Source organism: Anastrepha obliqua, chromosome 1, assembly GCF_027943255.1.
Source record: "Anastrepha obliqua isolate idAnaObli1 chromosome 1, idAnaObli1_1.0, whole genome shotgun sequence".
Taxonomy (NCBI): domain Eukaryota; kingdom Metazoa; phylum Arthropoda; class Insecta; order Diptera; family Tephritidae; genus Anastrepha; species Anastrepha obliqua.
Window position 1 is genome coordinate 5144468 of NC_072892.1, and position 25182 is coordinate 5169649.

At 36.6% G+C, this 25182-nt stretch overlaps 1 protein-coding gene across 1 annotated transcript in view; it reads left to right on the plus strand.

Annotated features, from left to right (window-relative positions):
• The first annotated feature begins 6009 nt into the window (after positions 1-6009).
• Positions 6010-25182, plus strand: part of LOC129253238 (pair-rule protein odd-paired) — a 77598-nt gene continuing 58425 nt past the window's right edge. Inside the window, exon 1 of the mRNA XM_054891532.1 lies at positions 6010-7642. Coding sequence (XP_054747507.1) covers positions 6523-7642 — 1120 coding nt within the window. The 5' untranslated portion in view covers positions 6010-6522. The remainder of the gene's footprint in view (positions 7643-25182) is intronic.

Here is a 25182-nt window from a genome sequence, read left to right on the forward strand (position 1 = left end):
ATTGAGAAGCTCCGCTGCTACCTTCCTGGAAGAATTGAGTGTACATCCGCCATTTTAAATGATTAAAAAAAAAATTATGTTATTTTAATGTATAAATAAACTGTATAACAATTTTAAAAAATATATATAAAATATATATTGACTTCTTCATTTTAAATAATTTTAATGAAATTGATGAAAATCAGGCCGTTTACAGGTATCTGTCCCCTTAAGATAGAGCTGGGTTTGACTGAACTAAATTATCAGCAATTTAATTTTCCCTATATCCCTCATGCACACGAACCCAACATAATAATGGTGAAGTGCCTAATGTTTTAAGAAGGTGCAGGCAATCATTTACCATTTTCAAGATGGTTAGAGTTGATAGAAGGGCTATCAAATCCGCCTGACTATCTGAAAGTATGTTGATGTCTCCGCCTTCGCTAGTCTTACGTGACGTTACATACATAGCGATTTTCTTAAATTCGCACATTTTGTTTACCTAATTTCTTTTTCGGGTTGCAGGTTTCACATTTTTGTGCGATTGCTAATGGGCGCAATCTTGCATTCTATCATTCTTGGGCTTAAGACATGTGATACATCACACATAAATACATTTCTTGTTGACGGAAGCCCATGCAGATATCTTCTTACTTTTGTTCTATTTAAGTTTTAGTTTAGTTTTTACGTTTTGTTTTGTACGCATTATCGCTTATCAGCTTTTGGACGACAGTCAATTAGTTACGTTGAGCCGAGAGATTTAAATAATCCCTTTGCAATACTAACCATCAGTGTTTAAAATTTTCAATAATACACGGGTTAGGTTCCCTTGAAAATATAGTTGGAGAGATAGTGAAAAAATATTGCATTATCCCTAAACCTTTATCACCAAATTTTCAGTGAAACATGAACTTTAACATATGACATTTGAATTTATATTTTATGTCCGATATTATTTTTCAACTTGTTTGATGATAAAAATGATTCTTGGTGTATAGGCGGCATAATTAGACGATATCAAAGCCAATCCAGCGAAATAAATTACCACTGTGTGTCAACAGCTGAATCATTTACTTCGCATTTATGAAATTCTAGAAGTCAAAAATAGGTTGGGTGAACTAAGCTGTAAATTTCTATTTTTAATGAGGAAGAAAATGAATATTTGGAAGAATATGTAACCGTAATGCACCTATCGCAGAAACTATCGACCTCCTTCAAAGAGAACAAAATATGTTCTTTGTTTATTTTATTCTCGCCTTCCGAAAACTTATAATTTCTTACGGAAATCAATACTCGAATGCAATCAAAGTTACTGCAAAGGTTTGAAAAATATTTAATTTTATTTTGATATACATATATTTAATCATGATTCCCGATATCTATTAAAATTTTGCAAAGCCTTGCTGGAAAGTCCTGAGTCATACACTCTAGCTGACATCCGAAGTAAAGCTAAAGAATATGCGCTGGAGTTTAAAAGGCAATCGGTAGGAGAAAAAAGTAATTTGCAACCTTCCATAAGTGCAATTAGATCATTTCTCGAATTCGATGAGGAGTCCACAGGTATTCGCCCATCTGCGAAATTTTTGTAAATAACTTCCTTTTTTTGGATGAAAAACCAATATATAGATTACCGAAGTAATTTTGTACTTGAATGACGATGTTGCGCATTGATGGTTTGCACCGCTTTCCCATTATGAAAAAAAAAAATTAATATAAAATACACCGCTTCCTCTGCGCCAGTGGATAGACTTTTACCTTTTCAGTTTTCAATCGATCCTACTTTTGGTGCGGTATAATTAGAAGATTCTACTCATATTTACATGAAAAAATAGTATGCCAACTAATTTTTTTATATTTTTAGTATCAGTTTAGGGCCAACAATTTATGTTTTTAATATTTAAACTTTTAATGATAAATGTTTTAATTAAAATTTAATTTTAAATATTCAAAAATAAGCACACATTTTACGATGCTTAAATTTATTGTTAAGGAAGGTAAAGTCTTCTTCTTCTTCTTCTTGATTGGCGCGATAACCGCTAACGCGATTTTGGCCGAGTTTATAAGATCATAAGTAAGACCAATGTTATTGTATTTAAAATAAACAAATACAATAGATTTCTTGGGGTTAGTTTATAATTTGGAGTTTAGTATTATAATTTGTGTTGGATCCTCCTTGTTGAAGTTATCGAGGCGTCGATTTGATTTTTTGTAATATTTTGATCAATTCTTGAGAATTCGACAATGATCGCACTTCTAAGGGTTTAGCGCTATCAAACTGCCTTCCATTTTTGAAAACCGATTCTGCTCATTCTAAAATTGGATGATGAACGCCAGCGTTGTCATGCTGGAAAATCCACTCCTCATGGAAATTATCATAAAAATGTAATAAGTACTTCCTCTAGAAGTTCTATATACTTGATACTATTCGTCTTTGTGGATATGAAACATATAGGCCCAAACCATAACAGAAGCTTCTCCGAAATTACGAGCCACTCTCAGCTTCTTTTCTTCCGCTTATTAAGCCAATACATTTTAGAATGATCCGATTCGTTAGGTACTCGTTTTATATATTCTAGACTGGAATACGCTTGTAAAATTTTTCAACACACGGGGTAGTAACTTCCAAAGTAAGGATGTATTTAATTTCAGCACGGTTATTCGATTTATTTATAGCTTAATGTTTTATTTCCCGAACATCACAAGAACAAGTTTTGGTTTTCTCCCACTTCTCTTCTTTCAAAAGGAAGTAATGTAAAAGCCCCGTTTTGCTTTTTTTTAATTTTAAAGCAATATCTCGCATTGTAAGACCTCTCTTTTCGTGCTAAAATTGGCCCTCCTCTAATTCAGACAAAGCTTTTCCACAAGACATATTTTTTGTTTCTAAACCAAAACAACCACATAAATATGAGAACGAGATAAAGCGATCAAAAGCAGTTATGATAGAATAATTTTAGCGTAATAACTTGTATTGTAAACTGTTAAATTAAAAGCGAACACCTTTGGTCTTTGTCTACCTCTGAAGAAGTAGTGATTGCATTTATTTTTTATTGCATTGTGCTCCACTCTGTTAATTAGCTTTAATTTATTCTTACAAATTTCATTGCTTAAATACTAAATTATAATTCAAGAATATATGTCGACTACCCTAATACTATTAAACTATTTGCACTTTGTACACAACTTGGCGTTTAGCTACGAGAATGCATATGTACATATGTACGTCTGGTTGATAAGCTATGTAGGAGAGAAAAAAATTAGGCAAATTGGAACATATACATACATACATACAAACAAAGCGCATAAAAAGTGTGAGCGCAGCATAGCGGTAGAACACATCTCTCATTTACTCCAATAGTGTCATCACTCAAAAAACCGAAATGTCGAGAGAAACGGCTGCCAAGTTTTCAATTTGTAATGCCTCTCTGTTAAAAACTGCTTATTTTCATCTAATGAGTTACTGTTAATGATAACGTCATGAATTTTTTACACAGCATAAAAGAAGCGCTTGAGCTCATTTCTGCATACTTATCAAACAAAATTTTGACACTATCGAAGTAAAAGAGAAATACGCACTGAGATTATACACGTGTGTATGTATGTTTGTTAAGAAAGTCGGAGGGAAAATGCATGCATGTGCATAGGTATGTAGCGCAAATAAGAGTGCGATAGCGCAGAGTTGAAATAAATGCAAACATTTGAGAGAATTTTTTGCAAATATCGTCATGAATTTTTTACACAGCATAAAAGAAGCGCTTGAGCTCATTTCTGCATACTTATCAAACAAAATTTTGTTTTTGGATTATGACACTATCGAAGACAAAAGAGAAATACGCACTGAGATTATACACGTGTGTATGTACATAGGTATGTTTGTTAAGAAAGTGGGAGTGTAGAAAGTCGGAGGGAAAATGCATGTATGTGCATAGGTATGTGTATATATGTATTCTAAGTTATGTAGCGCAAATAAGAGTGCAATAGCGCAGAGTTGAAATAAATGCAAACATTTGAGAGAATTTTTTGCCAATATCGGTAGTTGAGTTGACTGACCGCATAGCCTTGAATTTAAGTTCCTATAGAAATTGCGGAATTGAATACTAAATATGCCAGCTGATCAGGTGAAGCAGTGGTTCTCAATCGGTCAACCAAGACAAATATGTATGTATGTATATGTATGCACATATGTATTATACGTGGAAAGCACAAAATGAATGTAGCTATGAAAAAGAAAAATGGTACTAACAGCGTTAGTAAATAATTACCGGCGAATGAAGTGAGTGTAAAAATTAGAATGAAAAATTACCACAAAACGCCAAAACTGAAATTGTGCGCAATTAATCAAGGCTAAGGGAGGACGAGAGGGAGAAAGAATGGAAGCGGGAGAGCGCGGGTGACAGAAAGCGAACAAGAGTGAGCACAAGAATTTTTTTTTTAAATTTCAATGCATTACTTACGCGTGCTACAGTCATATGAACATAAATACATAGATACATATATATGTGAATATGTGCATATGTGTGTATGTATGTATGTACGTGCAACAAAAGCAGTTGATTATGCTTGATGGTTGTATTCACAATGGGCCACAATTTGTCCATATATACTTAGCAGCTTATCCATATAGCACTTCAGTGCTACGACCAGATAGACGCATGTCAATGACACGGTCAACTTGCAGCGATGCCTAGCTCCCCAAACTGGCACGCACTGCGACCGCCTGGCAACGCATTGCTATGATATGGCTTTATTAGCATGTGTGTATATGCACCGCGGTGCCGCCGACCAATCACAGCATTGTCAATTGCTGTTGTAGCAGCAGGTACTAGGCCGTAGGGAGCTGCGTGTGGCAGCTTTAGTCCCAAATGGGGTTGCTTAGGTGACATGCGTGGACACGCCTACGCATGCAACTACTGGTTGGTCCGGCTGTGCGTGAGTTGATTGAAAGCAAAAGCGAGGAGTAGAGGGAATGGCAAAACAAACACGCCCACGCATGTTGCAAGCTTTCTTTTATTTATGCCGTTTCGCAGTAATTGCCTGAAGCGCATCGCTAGGCCTGCGTTTAGTGGGCGTGAGTTCTTGTTGTTGCTGGGGTTTTTTCGCTTTCTTTTTACTAACCACCATTGTTGTGCAGAGTTTTGCTACTAATGGGTTGCAAGAATGAAAGAGCGAATATTTTTCGAAAACATTGCTTACTCTGTTGCTCGCACGCTCGCTGGTATACCAAGCAGGCCGCCTGCTAGTTGTTGTTGCAGTAACACAAAACACTCTTGCTATTTCACTTCAAATTTTCTGCTTGCCAACTGTCCAATAGGGTTTCCGTAACGTTATGTGTTATTTCTTTCTTGCGCACTCTTCCTATTTGCCACAACGGCCATTTTGAACTGCATGCTTGCTTTTTTTCGCTTAGGAAAGTCGTTCTTTTGTTATCAAACTAGTTCTTCCGCTTTTCCAATCCACCATACGGAAAGTTGGCTTATTCACCACGCCGGTTTTGTATTGTTTGTTTTGTATTTCTCGTGGCAACGAGTTGTGCTCTTCACACATTTGGTTTTGTTACCAGTTTTCCGCACATCAGCTGTTGCCTTCTCATTGCAGCTATACTCACCTCAGGTTTCAGTGCTGCTTACGTACGTGCAACAAAAGCCACGGCATGTGGCATGCGATCTCTTGCTATTGCACAGATGCACCGTGCTGTGCCTTGTAGTAACGCCATAACGCAAGCGAGCAGCAGCAGCATCATCTCTACTACCACCTACCACTACCCTGTGGAGTCGCTGCTACACGCAGCCAGCCACCAGTCAGTCTGAGACGTCTATCTTCGAGTGCAAGCTTCATCATGTTCATGCACACAATGATTGTGGGGCCAAATGTTGTTTTTTTGTCTTATCGTTCTACACCAACTGTGCGCTAGCCTGCGTACGTATGCCGAAGGAGTCAAACCAACCACTGTGCACCCCGCATTCGCACAGCATATTCTACGACGACAACACACGACATGATATCACTCGGATCGGTACGCTCGGCCGTATGCTTGGGACTTTATGCAGTGGCATAAGCAATTCCCAATCGTGCAGATCGCTAACGGAAACGAACGCAAACGCAGTTAGAAATATTTTGTCGCTCATTTAATACACGGATCAATGGATATACTGAACCGTTGTTCATGATGGAGCGCGGTCGGGAGAATGAGTCGATTTAAGTGAAAAATTGTCTTAAAAATACTCAGTGAGAAAAATAAAAATTTTCTACATACGCAAAAAACCTCAAATGCGACGGTAAACGAACGCAGTGTGTTACAACAAATTTATTGAATTTATGTATGTGCGAAAATTGACGCATTGGAAAAGTGCAGAAATTACTCAAACCGAAATTTAAACGTTTGCGAAAGTGTTTTACTGTAGTGTTTTTGTTGTGATTAAAAAAAGTTAAATAGGTGCTCAAAACAAATACGCGCTCTCACTTTTGGCGTACCCGCGTAACCGATATCACGCGCTTAGAAGTTTAGCCACCGCGCTTCCACTTCTATTCTCCGAAAAAGCTTTCAAAATGATGATGAATGCGTTCATCGACCCTACGCCGTCGCAGCACCACCTGGCCTCCTATGGACTGCGTATGTCACCAACTACACCCAGCAATCAGTCGGATTTACTGGGCAGCAGCGTACAGCAGCAACATGCGCAGCAGCAGCAACAACAGGTGCAACAACAAGTGCAACAACAACAGCAACAACAACAAGCACAACAGCAACAGCAAGCGCAACAGCAACAGGCGCAGCAATTGGACACAAGCGGTCTGATGTCCTCGGCCATGTCGCTGGGCGCCAGCGTTAGCGATATGTCTTCGCCTGTGAGCGCCTCCGTTGCAAGCGCTGCCGCCTATCAGAATAGCGGTTACGGCCACTTCAATACACAACTTGGTACGGCATATTCATCGCCGCGTGATTTTTTGCTTGGCCGGCGCGCGGACAACGATTACATGACCGGCGCCACCACCACGCAGCTGGTTGGCCAAGGTGCCGCTACCACGGCCGCAACCGCAGACTCTATGCTGTTTTCCTCTTTTCCTGCCACACATGCACAACATCCCGACCTGACCACGTCCTTCAGCAATCACCCTTTCCATGCGGCGGCACATCATCATGCGGCTGCAGCGCATCACCATCAACATCAGATGCGCATGGGCATGGCCGACTACGCGCACCCATATGCACATCACGCACAACACCACACCAACTTTCCGACGGTTCATCACCATCAACATCCCGCCATGTCCATGCATCCGGCGGGTGCGGGCGCTTTTCTGCGCTATATGCGACACCAACCGTCGGCAGCGTCGGCCATCAAGCAGGAGATGCAATGCCTTTGGGTGGATCCCGATCAGCCGGGCGGCCCAAATGGACGCAAGACTTGCAACAAAATCTTCCATACCATGCATGACATCGTTACACATCTGACGGTGGAGCACGTCGGCGGACCGGAGTGCACTACACACGCCTGCTACTGGATTGGATGCTCGCGCAACGGGCGCCCCTTCAAGGCAAAATACAAGCTGGTCAATCATATACGCGTGCACACGGGCGAAAAGCCATTCGCCTGTCCACATCCAGGCTGCGGCAAGGTGTTTGCGCGCAGCGAGAATCTCAAAATTCACAAGAGGACACATACAGGTGAGTCTTTGGAAAAGTCAAAAAACCAAATCGATTAGCAGTGCAGATCAAAAGTGGTAGCACTGCTGAAAATAAATACGCTGCTGATTTACTAGCCGCCCATAACAGTGAATTATACTGCAATTCAATTATCTGGACTTGCTTTGTGTGCCTTGCTCTGTTTTATTTTGTTTTAACTTATTGGTGCTGTGTTTTGCTGATTGTTTGCTAATCGGTTTAAGTAATTTTGAGGCAGTGTCGTTGTAGGCGTGAGCGTTAATGGTTGCGGATGTACAAAAATTTAAGCCTTTCGGGGCAAGGTTGGTCTTTTGGGCGTGCAAGCGCATTTGCGAATTGTTCTCTCTCCAGAAAGACAGCAGAAAGCTGGTATGCAGCGCCGGGTTTCATGGAAGGTTTTCAAATGTGCAGTGCCAGGTAGCGAGACATTTTCTTTACTACACTAAATAATATGTGTGCTCTGTGTGCTTCAAAGTGATTTCCAAAACAAACCAAAAACATCTGCTAAAACTGGTATGAAGTACAGTTAATGTAGTTTTGAGTCAAAAAAGGAACGATTGGACCGTTTGAGAAACTAAATCATTAAAGCAAATTGGTGTATATATTTTTTTTAGATTTTAGAATATTTTACAAAACAAAAAAAGTGTAACAAAAATGAAATCACTCCGGATGAGCCCAGATAAGTTCATAGCAGTGGTACAAAAACAAATCTTACATGAAAATATTTTTTTTTGCAGTTTGGTTATTTGAGGGTAAAAATTTCGCTCGGAATGTAAACAAAAAAAATAAACCAACAACAGCAAACCAACAAAAAAAAAACACAGCTCTCTTCGGCATGTAAATCACTGAAAAGCAGGAAAAAACGAATAAGTTGCAGTAACTTCCCTTTAAATGGAAAATTCGCCTGAAAATAAATATTAGAAAGTTTATTTGGGAAATTTAATTTAAATGCAGATGAGAAATAAAGTTGCTTGGAATCTTAAAGCAAAAAAATGTTTAATAATTTTAATACCTAAATAGTCAAATTTTTCACAAATCTTAGATAAATACTTAGCGAAAATACAAAGTGGCGCAAAATTAATCACCTTATCGGACGACTTATAATTTTAACAAATGGCGTCGTACGCCAATATCATTTGACTCTTGTGAACCAGACAGCTGCATTATACAAACAGACAAGCAATGGAGTGCGTAAAAGTCAAAATGAAGATTTCTACTACTCAAAATCATTATTTTTTTCTTGGTAAAAAAGTTTTTCGAAAACTAAATTGGATGACTAATTTTGTGCCACCTTGTATAAGACAATATGCAAGTAAATGAAAGCAGACGCATAATTTGTAAGATGATTATGTCCGCGGGTATAAAAATATAAAAGGTGGCGCAAAATGAATCACCGTATTGGAAGATTGCTAGTCTATGCAAAGTGAGAAAAAGTTTTGCAAATATTAGAATAAAGATTTTCATTGCCCAAAATATTTTTTTTTTATTTAGTAAAACTTGTTTTTTATTATTTATTATATTTATTATAATTTGGTATTCTCTCTATATAATTCACACAAATCCTACAAATATTTGAATTCATTTAAAAAGTGACATTGATTTATGTATTAGAGGCATTTTTCCTGCTAAACATCCTTTCTAGTAAACAAATTTAACATTTTATAGGTAGCTCTTATATGAGCTGGGTCATTGTTTTCCAACCTTAAAAAGACACGCAGTGTTGACATGCGAGTAGAGGTCAGTTAAATTAGGTGTGATTGAAGACGATCTCGGTATTTTGTGATTCAATTTTAAATTTCCGTTTTTCGAAAACAAAATTGGATGGTTAATTTTGAGCCACCTTATATCATCAAAATCATGGCATTTGCAATAATTATGCTTGTTATCTGTGTACACCATATATTGAGAGGTTTTGACTATTTATTTACTAATACAACAAGAATCATACGAGTATAAGGCAATAATTCGAGCTTTGTAAAAAATTTGTAAAAATTCGGTACATTTTCATCAAAATTTCAAACTTTTACTCAGAATTTTTATTTAAATTTAAATTTCGAGTATGCAGTTTTATAGGCCATGAAATTTTGGTATAATAAAGTGCAAGTTTCAAGTAGTTAAAAAATCGCGTTGATTTTCGAGAATTTTTTCTACAGACGTGTTTTGGGTGATTTCTTCCATATAAAAAAAAATGTGGAGTAGGCGATTAAAGGAGAAAATACATGACACCGCGTTCGAAAAATATTCTCAAAAATAGGTGCGATTGTTCATCGATTTATTTGGAACCGCTGCAAGATTTCTAAATTCACATGCAAATCTTATAAGCAGTAGGGTCACCAACATTTTATTTATTTATTAGAAATATAATCATTCATAATAATTATTTATGTTATTAAATCATGAATAATTATATTACAGTGTACTCTCTCCTAACGGGCACCTCTCTTAAGCGGACACCTCCCATAAGAGGACACTTTTTCGGTACATATCACAAATCGTTAGGAATTTTTTGTAAATTTAATTCCCTTTAGTGGAAAACCCACCCACAATAGAATAACTCTTCTCTAACATATTATTAACTTTTTATACACTTTTCTCATAAGCGGACACTTCCCATAAGCGGACAAATTTTTCAGCCCCTTAAGTGTCCGGTTAAGAGCGAGCACACTGAGTATTACAAATGATATTAATACTGTTTACTATCGCTTACCTCTTTCTGCCGCAATGGCTTAAAATGTGAGCCACTTATTTGTTATTACTAGACATCGGATTCTTATGCAAGTGCATATTTTGTTTAACATCACATGAAGTTCGCACCTAGGTAGAAACTTATCATAATAAAATATTCAATTTGCATAAAAATCCGATCTCTTCTTCTTCTTCTTAATTGGCGCGATAACCGCTTACGCGATTTTGGCCGAGTTTAACAAAGCGCGCCAGTCGTTTCTTTCTCGTGCTAACCGGCGCCAATTGGACACACCAAGTGAAGCCAAGTCCTTCTCCACCTGATCTTTCCAACGCAGAGGAGGCCTTCCTCTTCCTCTACTACCACCAGCTGGTACCGCATCGAATACTTTCAGTGCCGGAGCGTTTGTATCCATTCGGACGACATGACCCAGCCAACGTAGCCGCTGGATCTTTATTCGCTGCGCTATGTCTATGTCGTCGTAAAGCTCATACAGCTCATCGTTCCATCGTCTGCGATATTCGCCGTTGCCAACGTGCAAAGGTCCAAAAATCTTGCGCAGAATCTTTCTCTCAAACACTCCAAGCGTCCGAAATCCGATCTCTAGTTATTACAAACCCTTCATGGCCAGTAATCATCGCGATATTTGGCACGCAATACAGGATCGTGATGTTTTTAAACATGTGGAATGAAATATTGATGGAACGTGGTCTATACCACAATATTTTGAAATCTTTTAATATAACGCCTATGCCTTGTAATAGCAGACGTCTATGCCTTGCTCAGTTGTGGCTCACTTTGCAAGCAGCAAATATTCACTCCACCTTTTTAAAAGTTTATTTCTTGTTTTTGCCAAGTCTTGAGTCAAATCTAGTGATTAAAAACATTTGTTACCGGTTTGTGGTAACCGATTATTCAAAACTATGTTGCTCAAAGAGTTAAATGAGAAGTACATACTTACATGGGCCACTGGTAGAGTTCTGACAGGTCACAGCTTGTTTGCAGGACGTGGCCGATGCAACTTCATTTTCTACTGCAAATAACAAGGGGTATTGGGGTTTGCTGAGTAGATCTCCGCAGATTAACATTCGAGATTGGCCAGAAGATTTTCGGAATTTTAGGAGGGCTTCGATTAGTTAAAACTTGCAATGCGTTTATATCGGTCGCTATTGTATTTCCCGTTTCACAGGCATAGAGTAAAGATTATTTAACATCAAAGATGCTCAGCCTGTGCGTTGCGTGTGATGCTTTTCAGACTGGACGTAGGGAGCCAAATGTTGCGGTTTTTGATGTCCTCGCTCGTGTTAGCTGGCACCGAGATTTTACTGCCCAGTTAGCAGAATGTTGCACTTCCTCCAGCTGGGTACCATCGAACAGGAATCGACGAGTATTTTGAGTGTGAAAACCAGCTCAACTTTAGCGGCGCCTTTCTGCACCGATTAGAGTTGCATTGCTATGGCAGAAAACGTATGTGACAGTAGGCAAATATCGTACGCATAGTCAAGGTCAGGAAGCCGACTCTGCAGGCCCCACTTTCAGTTTTTATGGCGTTCCTCATAACGATGCCCAAGACGATGTTTAAGAGCAATGGTGATAGTATGCAACCTTTACATACGTCTGCCTAGACCTTTTTCCTAACACCTAGAAGCTGATGATGCATTATCTGACATCTTGCAGCGCCGTAAATTGCCTAACTTTCAACTATTTTTTATTAGTAAATCTATTTCGTGAATTTTGTACCTTCCATGCGAAAAATCTATATGCTCGACCAGTGCTAAGCATTACACAATTTTTTTGACAATTATGAAGAACTTTTTTAAATAAATATATGTATGTCGCCCATGGGGAAAAATATGTACATAAATTTCCATTTCTCACTTAGTTGAGTTTATTAAAAATCGATTTTGTTTTTGCTCTCTCACTACTAAATTAGCTTCAATTCAAAACTTCAATGTTGCTTCAAATGCGAAATTTTGCGATTTTATTTTGTATAAAAAGGCGAAAAATATCTGCGAATCAGTAATCGTTAACGAAAAGTGGCTGGGGTTGCCCGAAATCGTAAATCATAACGCTTTTGACATAGCAAAAGCCGCAGCGGCATGCAACGCATATCCAGTGTAAACGCACGCATACATACATACAAACATATAAGTAGATATCGAGAGTAAAAAATAAACACGACAACCAGGAGAAATAATAAACAACATATCCGTAGTGGCAAAAAGCGTTGACAATGGCGGAAAACAATAACAATAGCAGATACTCAACTAAATCAAAAGTTTAATGTGCCATTTCAAGTTTTTGGCCAGCAGTAGATGATTTGCCGACACCAACAATAACAACAGTAGTCGCAATGCTTTCATGCATTGCCATTTGCAAATGTCCTACAATATAAAATCTATTGTGATTGTCAATGCGACAAGCCGCTGCTGTCACCTCGCCACCTTGCAGCCGCATTTTCCCTTTTTTATTATTTTACCCCATTTTCGATGTCTCTCCTTTAAATGCTTATTTAATGTTTAATGATTTTTGCTGCTTTTGCTGTTGTAGTTCATTGTGTGCTTGTGTGGCTATGTTCTCTAGCGCCCCAAAAACGCTCATTTCCTGTGATACTTTACGATCGAAGCGGAAGTTTTGACACGTGTCAACCCAGGCAACGTCTATACGCCCGCTTATCCTCCCAAATGCTATGCAGATGTTTGTATGCTTGAATGTGAATATGTTTGCACATGTGTTACTAACTGGAAAATAAATACTCGGCACTCCAAATGAGGTCAAACAATTGAATATTTAGGCTGATTCGCTCGCCTTCACTCACTCACTGACGCTCTCCATCTCTCTGTGGTGGTACTTTATACAATAAGAATCAGTGATTGAAATTTGATTTATTTTCTCAATTGTAAAAGTGTTTAATGAAGCGTGTTTTGTATAACCGCAACACTCGCCGTGCCGCCGAGCATGCAAACCATCCTGACGGTGCTGGTGCTGCTGCTGCGCCTGTGCTGCTCCGGTGGCAGTGCTTCAAGTGGCATCTCAAGTGGCGAGGAGCGCGTGTGCCCTGTGGCAATCGAGGTTTTGCTTAGCTGCGTAGCATTGAAGAAAATAAAATAACTTCAATTCGAAGGTGTGGCACGAGGTCAATGTGCCTGTGGAAGTTGTGAAATTTTTTTGTTTTACACACCGAATAGTGTCTTAATTGCTCAAGTGGGTAATTGGCATGCTACTTAAGGTGTTGAAAAAGGGCAATTGGCCTTTACAAATTGGCTCGGAAAGTGTTGAAAATAAAAAAATATATTTCAGGCATTTAAAACATTTCAGTTTTGTTTTGTAATATTTATAGTTTCTTTACTGATTGGGCTCACCACATTCTCTGCGAATGTGCAGCACTCGGTAGTGCGACTCTAAATCCATTAGTGATATGGAACTAACAACCTGGAAAGGCGCTCAAATTCATCAGAATCCTCCAACTTTGGGCTTGTGGTCAAGCACAGTAGACCACATCAGTTGGCACAGAGCTTTATGGCTCAATAATAAAATTAATAATAATCTTTTTTGATTGATTGAGGCAATGATAATGGTAATGGCTGTACGGTTAAGGCCTTTATGCACTGCAACCAGACTGATCTATTGTGCGCCCGTAAGTGCTTAATTTTAATTATTTAGTATCGAATCAGCATTTGTAAGATGAAGAGACATGCGCAACAGCTAGAATAAAAGAAAAATACAAGGAATTGCTTAGGCTTTCAAGAGAGGATATCTCGAAAGTTGTGGCTTATATAACTGGTCGTTGGCTATTTGATGAGCATTCCTTGAGACTAGAAACTTTCTCTCCTGAATATTATAGAAGTTGTAGAGATGAGAAAGAGGAAGAAACAGTTGTGTACTTTCTCTGCAATTGTTCAGCCTTAGCTAAAATCAGAGCTGGTTTTCTAGATAGATACTTTTTCGATTCTCTTATGAAAACGTCCCGTGCTTCATAAAATCCACAAAATGATGACAGTATTATCACAATGGACCTGTAAGGTCTAAGTGAGTTCGACCGACTACCTTCATAACTTAACCTAACCTAAGCGGTCAAGTGCCTTTTCGAAGTCGATCTTCTTTTGAAGTTTCAGTAACAAGTTATTTCCGATACAATGGGTGGTTAGCCCTAGGCCTTTATCCACACGGTGGTACAGGATATATGTATAAATATATATTAAACTTGTTAACGTTCAAATATTGTAAAATAATTGAAAACGCTTGGAAACAACAGAGCCAAATAAAATTTGTTCGACATATTTAAAAAAAAAAAAAAAATAAATAATTGGCGCGTACACTTCTGTTAGGTGTTTGGCCGAGCTCCTCCTCCTATTTGTGGTGTGCGTCTTGATGTTGTTCCACAAATGGAGGGACCTACAGTTTCAAGCCGACTACGAACGGCAGATATTTTTATGAGGAGCTTTTTCATGGCAGAAATACACTCGGAGGTTTGCCATTGCCTGCCGAGGGGCGACCGCTATTAGAAAAATGTTTTTATTAATTTTTATTTTATTTTATTTATTTATTTTTTATTTTTACCTAACTAAAATTTACCATAAAAGCAAAGGAGCAATAGTTAATAAATATTTATATATAACATAGGTTGCCCGATCAAAAGGTTCCAAAAGTTCATTTGAGCCCAATTTGAACTTTTCACGCAAAAACTTTAATATCTCAAAATCGTCTACATTAATAAACTCCAAAAAACAGCAAATTAGCTACACAATTCAAGCAAAAGAATATTAAAATTAAGTTGTTCGCAAATTAAGAAAAAAGTGCTCAATACATAATTTTCGGCAAAACATGAAAATAAAATCGCAACCGAAAAAATATAAAATGGCTGGGGGGGAAAAAAATATGTGAAAAGAAATAATGAAAAAGTAAAATTATTAAAAAATTTAAGAACATAAAAATTCGTATTGAAAAGCTTGCTTGTTCAAAAAACCACACAGACAACAATTATTCTTAAACATGCGAGTATATTAAACTTCAATTCGAATACACAATGCTATCAAAATGCAATTAAAGTCTCAAGAAACAAAAAAAGAAAATAAGAACAGCAAATAAAAGCGCTAAAAAGGGAAACAATTTGTTTGCTATTGTTGCCGACATGAAATCGAATAATAGCATAGCCAAAAAAAAAGTACTAATAATAGCGCTCTACTAAAGAAAAAATGCCGAAATTGAAAAACTGCCGCGTAATGATTGCCAATCAATGCTTTAATATGCGTTTCCATGCCCCCAACAACACCAAACACACACAGAGCAAATGTTCAATGCCCACATCATAGATTTTGTACTCATACATATGAATGTGGTGCGAGCGGCAGCAAAAAATAATATTAATCCATCATTATGTCTAAAAATCCCAGCCAAAGATGAACAAGCAACAAAAAAAAAATAATAATAATAAAATAATAAAAAATAAAAAAGGTACAAAATAAAATAGAAAAAGTAGTAAGGAATCTGAAAAAGTTAAAGTAAAAATTGAGCAAAGGAAAGATGAGAAAAGCGTGTAAAAAATATGCAAGTACATGTGTGTGTGTGTGTGTGAAGTGCAGCGTTTACAAGTTCAAAGTGGCTACGCTTTAAAACATTTTAATTACTTTCCAATGATATGCAATTTTACACACAAATCATTCGCCACAAATGGCTTTAACTCAGAAGTCCAGAAGTCGAAGTTGAAGTTGAAGTCGAAGCAGTGCCAGCGCAAAAGGCTGATTATTGGGCGATATGACTGTTGTTTTGAAGGCAATAGTCAATGTAAGAGCAGACACATCCATATGTACATAATTTTCTAGTTCATTTCATGCATTCTAATTTGTACTTTCCAAGCAATAATTAGACAACAACAAATTTCTGATGAATAACCTAATTTTTGCTCTCAAAGAGAAGAATAAATAAAAAAATATGCAGGCGCAAAACTTCATAGTTTCATAGACAGATACATGTATTCTAGATAGAAATTCATGGATGCTGAGTGTTTTTCTGAGGCAAAAAATTGGCAACAATTATTCATAAGCACTTATGGTATCTTTTGCATATTCAGCTAGACTCGTCTTTATTATTTTGCATTTAAAAACGCACTTTTCTTATTTGTGTAAATAAAACGGACTTAAGTAAGTCAGCTGATTTTTGCTGCCACATTTTAGCAAGCGGGATTTCGCAGCTACACACAAAATTTGGTGCCGCTTTAGTTTATCAAAGGTATACAATATACGAGGTTCGTTTAGAATATCCGTGAAAGGTCAGAGTAATGGCATTACTGGCACATATCAAGGTTAGGTTTAGTTAGTAGCATCTATTGAAAGAACACACACAAAGTTTCAGTCAGATTAGTTCATTTCTTTGTGTTTGGCATTCCTTTGAATCGAGAAAGCCGAGTGATTTTCCTTTTCCATCAACGCACCAGGTCACGCCTAGCAGTTGAGGTCGCAAAATTAATGCAAATTAGGTTCCATCTCGAATCCCTGCTATGTGTTTGATTCCCAATTTAAAGGAATGGCCAGCGGGAAAAAGATTTTATTTAATCGAGGAGGTGATTGCAGAAAGGACAAATCCTTTTATTAGGAAGGGAGCAACAAACTTGAACAGCGTTGGACGAAGCGCATAAGCCTAAAAAGAGAATTTTTATAGATTTGGCAGATGCCTATGACGTGTTGGATGTTTTCAGGGACACCCAATTTACGAACTGTTCAGGCGGTAGAAAGAAAACTCATAAATGGTCTCGCGAAAAATTGAGCTAAAAGCGTAGGCAGAAAAATCATCACTGAAATATTTAATATCTGCAAGTGCTAAGTTAGCATACAAGAGACGAAAAAAGTGCGAAAAACGCAGACAAGGACTCAGAAGTAAGAGCTTTGAGCGGTTCCATATTTAACATTAGCGAGATATCCTTCCACTTTTTTCCCCAATGAGCCTCGAAGTGTAGAGTCTCCTCAGCAAGGATGCGCCGATGCCTGAGACTAAAAATATACTATGTGGGAAAGTAAAAAGGTTTATCCCAAACAATTAAGTATTTTTTAATTTTGCATGGACTTTTAAAACGACCGTCGTATAAACAATTAAAGAGGCACTCGATTTCAGCTGCTACTTGCCATATTTACCCATATTTTCTTACACAAAGTTGCCTTGCGATGGATGCAAAATGTATTAAAAATTACTAAAATGCTCCTTAGCAGTTCTCTAAATAACCTGCTTGTTTCAGTATTAATTTAATACACTTATGGAGCATTTAATATTAAAAAAAAAATAATAAAAAAAAAACAAAAAACAGTAATAATTCTTTTTAATATGTAGTAAATTATTAAAATTATTTTCCCTGAAAAAAAACTTTTATATCATAGCACTTCGAATGTCTATTGGCCCCCAACATTTTGGAGCGTGTGATTTTCGTAGGTGTCAAACAAAGAAGATTTTCGTTATAAAAACACACTCACACAAAAGAAACGCGAGCACTAAAAAAACAGTCAATCCATTGTTTGCTTGCAATATTACAAATAAGGCCAAGAACAATAATAACAACACAACGTTGAGTCGCATTGTGTCTCGCGCCAATACAAAGCAACACAAAAACCTAAACATTCGAATATTAATCGAATTATGAATTTCCAATCGACTTTATCCGCCGCTAAAATGACAAATCGAATCGAAAATGAAAACACATTTGCATATTCGAGATATTTTTGGCAGCAGGTAGCCACTGCTCAAATCTTTTTGAAGTAACCACATTTGCATTTGGCTCATCATATTTCATGCTGCCCGTCAGCGATGATTGCGCTCTTAATATTTTGTGTTTTGTAAAGTCTTATGATGTTTTTTTTTCGTAACCACGCTGAAGAGCATACAGAAGGTGGTGGTGATATTCGCGAACCGTTATTCTGATCTCAATGATTTTTACAGAAGCAGCTGATTTGCTAACGTAATAAATGGACATTTGTTTTGATTTTATTGTTGTATTGTTTTTCTTATGTTATTATTTTTTTATTATTATTATTTTTATTATCCGAGGGCCGTAACGTGAGCACACCAAATAAACAAACAAAAAGAAAGGGAAGAACGAGCGAAATTTAGTGGAAATCTAAGAATATACAAGGGGGCACAAAATTAATAATCTTATCGGAAGATTTATAATTTTTGCAAATGACGCAGCTGCAGTAAATATGCCTTAAAAGAAAGGTTTATGATCAGTACCTTTTACCCGTTGTAATCTATGGGTGCGAAACGTCTACTACTACGCAGTGCTGTACATAAATTGCACGTGGCTCAAAGAGCCCTTTGCTCCTTAACGGAACGATAGGAACTTACATTTATATATACAAAGAGTAATGGAACGATCCATAATGCAGTTCTGAGACAAAAAACAAAAGTTACCAACTGAATCGGAAGAGTTACCAAAGCAAAATGGAAATGGGCTGGCCTCATAGTGCGCTTTGCGGATAACAGATGGACAAAGGGAATCCTAGAAGGGAGATCACGAGAAGACAAGAGGAAAATCGGAAGGCCGCCCTCAAAATGGAGCGATGACATTACAAGAATAACGACAAATTGGATAAAAGCAGCACAAGATGTACAAATTGGAAATCAATCGAGAGGTTTATGCTCAACAGGCAAACGCCTGGATGATAATGAATGTTAGAGGCTATTTTTGAAAATGGCCTTATGCAATTTTTTTATGTATTAGATTTTTTTATTTTACACAAGTGATGTTTTTACAAATTTTAGGAATTATGTATTTGGTTTTGTATGAACTTATTAAATTCGGCATTGAACAGCTTTAAATACAATTTTTTTTTTTTAAATTTCAGCGTCTCAAATTGTTTTTGCTTACCTGGGTTATGCATATTTTTCTTTCGAAATTTGCTTCGTTTACAATTTTTTGTTTTGATAAAAAATGTTGTCTTTCCCAGCCTCATCAACTCTGTAAGGAGCTTATCAAAGATAAACCATATTAATGACATGATTTTGAATAACACAAACGGAATGAGGCAACTAAATGGGGCTAAACAATAAACATCGCTTGATAGTACAAGCAAAAGTTTATATAGATGTAGATATTAGATATATTCTCTATACGTAGTTTCTATGCAGTTGGTGTGTCGGTTATCAAGAAGAAGAATATGTTTCTATACATTGAGAAAGTTCCTAAACATTCTAAATGCACTTCTTAGGTGTGCATATATCAGGCGCACAATAAGGATTTTTTTCTCGGGGATTTTGTATAAAATCCATTCATCAATAAAAAATATATAAACAAGTAAACATGTATTTAAAGGGTTTCTTAAAATATCTTTTTTAAGCCCAACACCCCGCCATGGAGCACAATTGGCAGATATGTATAAGGTGGCGCAAAATTAATCACCCTATCGGAAGATTTATAATTTTTGCGAACGGAGTCGTAGAATTAGACAGCTTTCAAAATATTTAACAAACAAATACTTTTAACAAAATTGAAATCACTCAAAGCGAATCCAGACAAGGCGATAGCGGAAGTGCAAAAACAAATTTTGCATGTACATATTTTCTTTTTTGCTATTTGGTAAGAATTTCAATCGGAATGTAAGCCAACAAAAGCAGATATCTTTAGCATTAAAGCCACTAAAAATCAAGAATAAAACGAATCAGTTGCTCTAGTAACTTCACTTTAAATGGAAAAATCGCCTGGAAATTAATATCAGAAAATTCATTTGGGAAGTTTAACTTAAATGCATTAGAAATTAAGTCGCGAGGAATCTCAAAGCAAACAAATTTTTAATAATTTTGAAAGCGGGAAACTAAATTTTCCCCCAAATCTCAGATAAATACTTAGCGAAAATACAAAGTGGCGCAAAATTATTCATCCTATCGTAAGATTATAATTTTTGCAAATGGCGTCATATTTGACACTTGTGAACTGGACAGCTGCAGTTACAAACAGAGAAGCAACGGTCTGGTGCATACAGCTCAAAATAAAGATTTCCATCACTCTAACTATTTTTTTTATTAAGTAAAAAAGTTATTCTATAACCAAATTGGATGATTAATTTTGCACCACCTTTGTGTATATGTACATATGTAGATATGTGTGCTATAATATTTACTAGTATTTAAGAAGAAAAGTCTCAGTTGTACTAAAACCTTCACGCATATTCATGGCCTTTTGGCTAACACCTCAAACTGCTCTAGTAAATTTTTATGGTTTTACAATTTTGCAATGAAATTTCGCAATCATTTTTATGTGCAAGATTTTTTATTTGCTCAATGCATAAAATCACATAACATAAAATCTCATACATTTCAACACCCAATACGAGTATGATTCAATAAGAAAATATAATATGTGCAAGTCTATTACGAAAAAGTCGTACCAAACTGAGAGTGTGGCAAGCCATATTAAATTTTAAAGCGCAATAAATTAGTTAAAAAAATTATGAGCGTCCATATAATGACAGCGATAGCTTTTAACACTGTACTCGTAAAACGCGCAAAATATGAACCAACATTGATATATAAAAAAAACTGAATGGGCAAAGAAATGTAAACCATTAAAGCATGAAAGGATACACATAGCCTGCCATACGACCCGGCAACGCTAAGTTAAAAAGGAAAATATACATAACAAAAACCAAAATCAACGTTATAAAGCCCAAAAGCGTCCTTAATAGCGAAAACAAAACCAATAATTGCTTCAAAATTGCGCCACTCATTTTAATAACAAAGGGTGCACATCAACATCATCACAAATATGTTGCTGTAATAAAACCAATGAGCAAAGTTCGCCTGTCCAGCTCTGCCTTATACGCTTTGCACCAACAACCTACGCACAAATTGACTTACACACATATGCACAAAAAAAACGCAGCGCAGCAGCTGCAATACCGACCCATCGGCCGATCGACCAACCAACAAGCCGAGCCTTTTGTTTTTGCTCGTCGGCTTTGCTGTATTTACTTACTTGTACATATGCCGAGTTTTTTGTCACCATTGTTGGTTGTGTTGTGTTTATTAAACATAGCTTCAGAACATTATGACGACCACAAAATGGCGTTAATAAAACAAAGACTTGGTCGTGACACACGCACACACGTGCAAAGCTATAATAACCCATAGTACCAACGCCAACAACCACAGCAAAGGTGAATTTTGTTTTGTTTTAGGCTGCAGCTTTATTTGCTGATGGGGAAAATCCGTTTTTGCTGGCTGTTGGTGTGCGTAGTGGCTATTGTATGTTGGAAAATTTCAAAACTCCTTTGCTCAACACAAGTACACAAACACAAAAAAGAATTTTTGTGAATACATAGAAATGTGTTTAACGCCTGAGTGAGGTGAGCCTGTGCCAAGTAAACTTTAATTGAAAACTTAAATAGGAGCATTGCTTGACGCATTGAAATGCTTGGAGTAAAACAGTAAAACGTGAGCGGAGAGCATTAAGAATAAGCTTTATTACGTGGAGGATGAAATTTATTTTGATGCAAATAATTGCAATATGATTTAAGCATGAAAGTAAAAATAAATCCAAGACTGCCAGAACAATAAATGTTAAAATAGCAGAAACTTCGTAACTCGAGTCAAAATGATTGTCTTGTATATTTTTTGAAAGTGACAAATATGAAACGCATAATAACGAATGGGTTGGTGGGTGGCCACCATTCGGAAGTGCACAGGTTCGAAACCCCGTACACGAAATACCAATTGATAGTGGAAGTTTTTTCTAACAGCAGCCACCTCTCGGTAGGCAATAGCAAACCTACGAGCGTATTTCTGCAATGAAAAAACTACTCATAGCAAATCATCTGCCATCACACAACACACACAAATGGGAGGAGAATGTATATGATAATAAAAATAGTGATCGACGATGGACAAATAAATACTCAATTTTACAAAGCCATTTATAAAAAGTTTATGAAAAAGATGAAAAGAAAAAACAAAAACAAATTATAAATAAAACATCAGTAAGGGATTTTATTAATGAAATTGCAAACTTGTGTTTATTAGTAATTTTCTTTTTTAGTGTATTTATATCTGCTTCAGAACAGCCTTCACGAAAGTTATAAATCGAGGTCTTATAGTGTTTATGAGGAATTACGTGTATCCAGGGTTGCCACTCTGAGTTTGCGTAGCATGTAAAAATACCACTACAACAAGATAAGAAGGACAGAAAACTGTTTTTTAAAAACTATTGACTTTCTTAGTACTCATCAGTACGAATTTGTTGCATTTATTTAAAAATTAGGGTCCTGCCACACTTGAGTGGATCAAATAAATTCAAGAAACATTTAATTAAAAATTTAAATTAAATTAACTTGACAAAATAAAAACAAAAAATATTTACACACACATACACACAAGCACTAAAACGACGCAGCTTGCAACACCTCATTTAGTATTTTGGTCTAGTAAATACTTTTATGTAAAAGAGGCAATTTCACATTGTCCTCGAGTGGCCTTCCAGCATTTGTATATTCATTTTTTTACCTCTTCTTTCTCTATTTTTATTTCCCATTTCATCTATACGTCTCTTTTTGTTTTGATAATTTTGTCTCGTGCATATTTCACCATTTGCGTGTACTTGTGTGTGGTTTTCATGTCTGCAACCAACCGCTGCACCTTCTCCCAACACTTTATGACAATGTCCAGTTTTGTCCGTCTGCTGCTCGGCCACACTGTCTGCGCTTATTCACAGCTCCCCAACTGCAGCTATCGGAGCCCTCGACTTGTTTGCTATCTTCATACATGCTTAACAGAGTTTGTGTGTATGTGTGCGTTCCTGCATTGCTTAGTTATTTCTGAGTGTTTATTAAATGCAGACGCCGACGTTTTGCAATTGCTGTCACTCTTCACACGCCGCACTATGGACAATATAAGACATTTGCAGATCGAAAATATTTGTTTTCAAAGTTGTGTACTTGAAATTGTGCGCGGGCAGTGTAAATCATGGAGATTTAAGATTGCATTTGTAGGTTTTGTATCTCATTAAGTTCTAGGTAGAGATATATACCAGGATTAGGATTGGAAAAATGTACACTTTCTGATTAAATGGAAAGAAAAGAAAAAATAATTGGTTTCCAATAGTATTTTTTAATAAAATATTATAGGAGATGATGTTTTTAGAGAGTTTCTCCTTATCTGAAAAAGAAATCACAAATTACAATAATTAAAAAAATTAATTCATCAAGATTACTTTAAAATAAAAGTAAACAGTAGCATTTATTTTGCATTTCATAAAAAAAAAATATAATATATTATAAAAAAATTAAAAAGTTAAATTCAAGATTATTACGCAAGACTCTTATTACGTCTTTGAAAAATGAGCACATCTCTTTTTGTATCCTCGTTCCAGTAGGTGCCATCTTTCTTCACTTCTTAGTGCCGATTTACACACAGAGACATCTGAAAGGGAGAAACTGGAAATTCTCGTTTTTGCATCTTCTGGTTCAGTCATATTCTAAGACCCACGAGCATGTAAAGCGGAGAACGTTCATCAACAGTTTCTTAAGTATTTCAATGAAGAAGGCAAACTGGATTGATTAAATAATACATTTTTGTTTTTTATTTACCTACAATATATATATAAATGAACTTGAATAAAAAAAAATAAATCAAAATTAGTTCACATACAAATACTTAACTTAAATTTAATTTTAGATACTCAAGTATCATGAAAAAAAAAAATTAGAATGCAATAGAATAAACATGCCCCATAAGTTTTTTAAATCATGCCTACTTTACTAGCAAAAATCATTATGCATATCCTAAGCAGCGTTCTAATGCTTGCCATCGTGGATTTGTTCCATTTAATTGGACAGCAACACTAACTTTCACACACAAACGAAGAAAACGAATGAAGCAACTGTCAAAAACTGTTTTGCGGTCAACTTTAAGATTTAAAATACGAATAAAGGCATAAAGCGGGAGTCTTTTCGCCGTCCGTCCTTCTTCCACGAACAAAATGGCCTTCCAAATGCTTCCCTGTGTAAATCGGCACTAAGGCTTTAAAGTTAGGGTTTTCACCCCCAATGCAATATTACTGAAGCTATTGCTGTATTTGGCTGACAGAACCGAATGGGTTGGTGCATGACTACGATTCGGAAGTGCTTAGGTTGGAATCTACGTACATGAAATATTAATTGAATGAAATAGTTATTTCTGATAGCCTTGATCTGCCATGAAAAAAACTCCTCATAAAAAACTTTCATTCTGAGGCTGCGTAAAACTGTAGGTCCCTTTATTTGTGAAAAAAAACAACAAAAGTAAAATAAAGTTATTTTAAATTTGTTCCTAAAATTCAAAAAAACTTCAACTTTATTGTATCTACTTCTACCGCAATTTTCACTGTATTTCAATAAATAAATACAAAAAAATCGTATCAATTATTAAAGTGCGCTTCATCTCCTAAAGAATGGCATTAAATACTCGAATGATACTTACAATGTTACATTTGCATTTGTGATCATTTTATGATTACGCAAAAATGTCTTTATGACCAGGCTTTCTCCTAACTCATTCCATAGTGCGCCGCTCGGAGCTCACCGTTCACCGCTAAATCACTCCTCCTGTTCATCTTCATTTGCAGTCACAGCTAGCCTTCCCGTCTCCTCTGGTGGCCTTTGCAAAGTCCTGCAAGCAATTCTGCTGCTTCAGCTGCTCCGCCCTAACTTTCCGGTTTGGCAGTGTGTATGGCATGCTATGGTACGAGTCTGGTATGTATGGCTGTTGGTGACCGTGTTGCTGATGGTGTTGTTCCTTGTTGGGTTGTTATTGTTGTTGTCATCGTTGACATTTCGTTGTTATTATTGCTATTGTAGTTTTTGCCATTGGCGACAAGTCAAGCGTCGGCTATTCGCCACTGCTGCTCAAA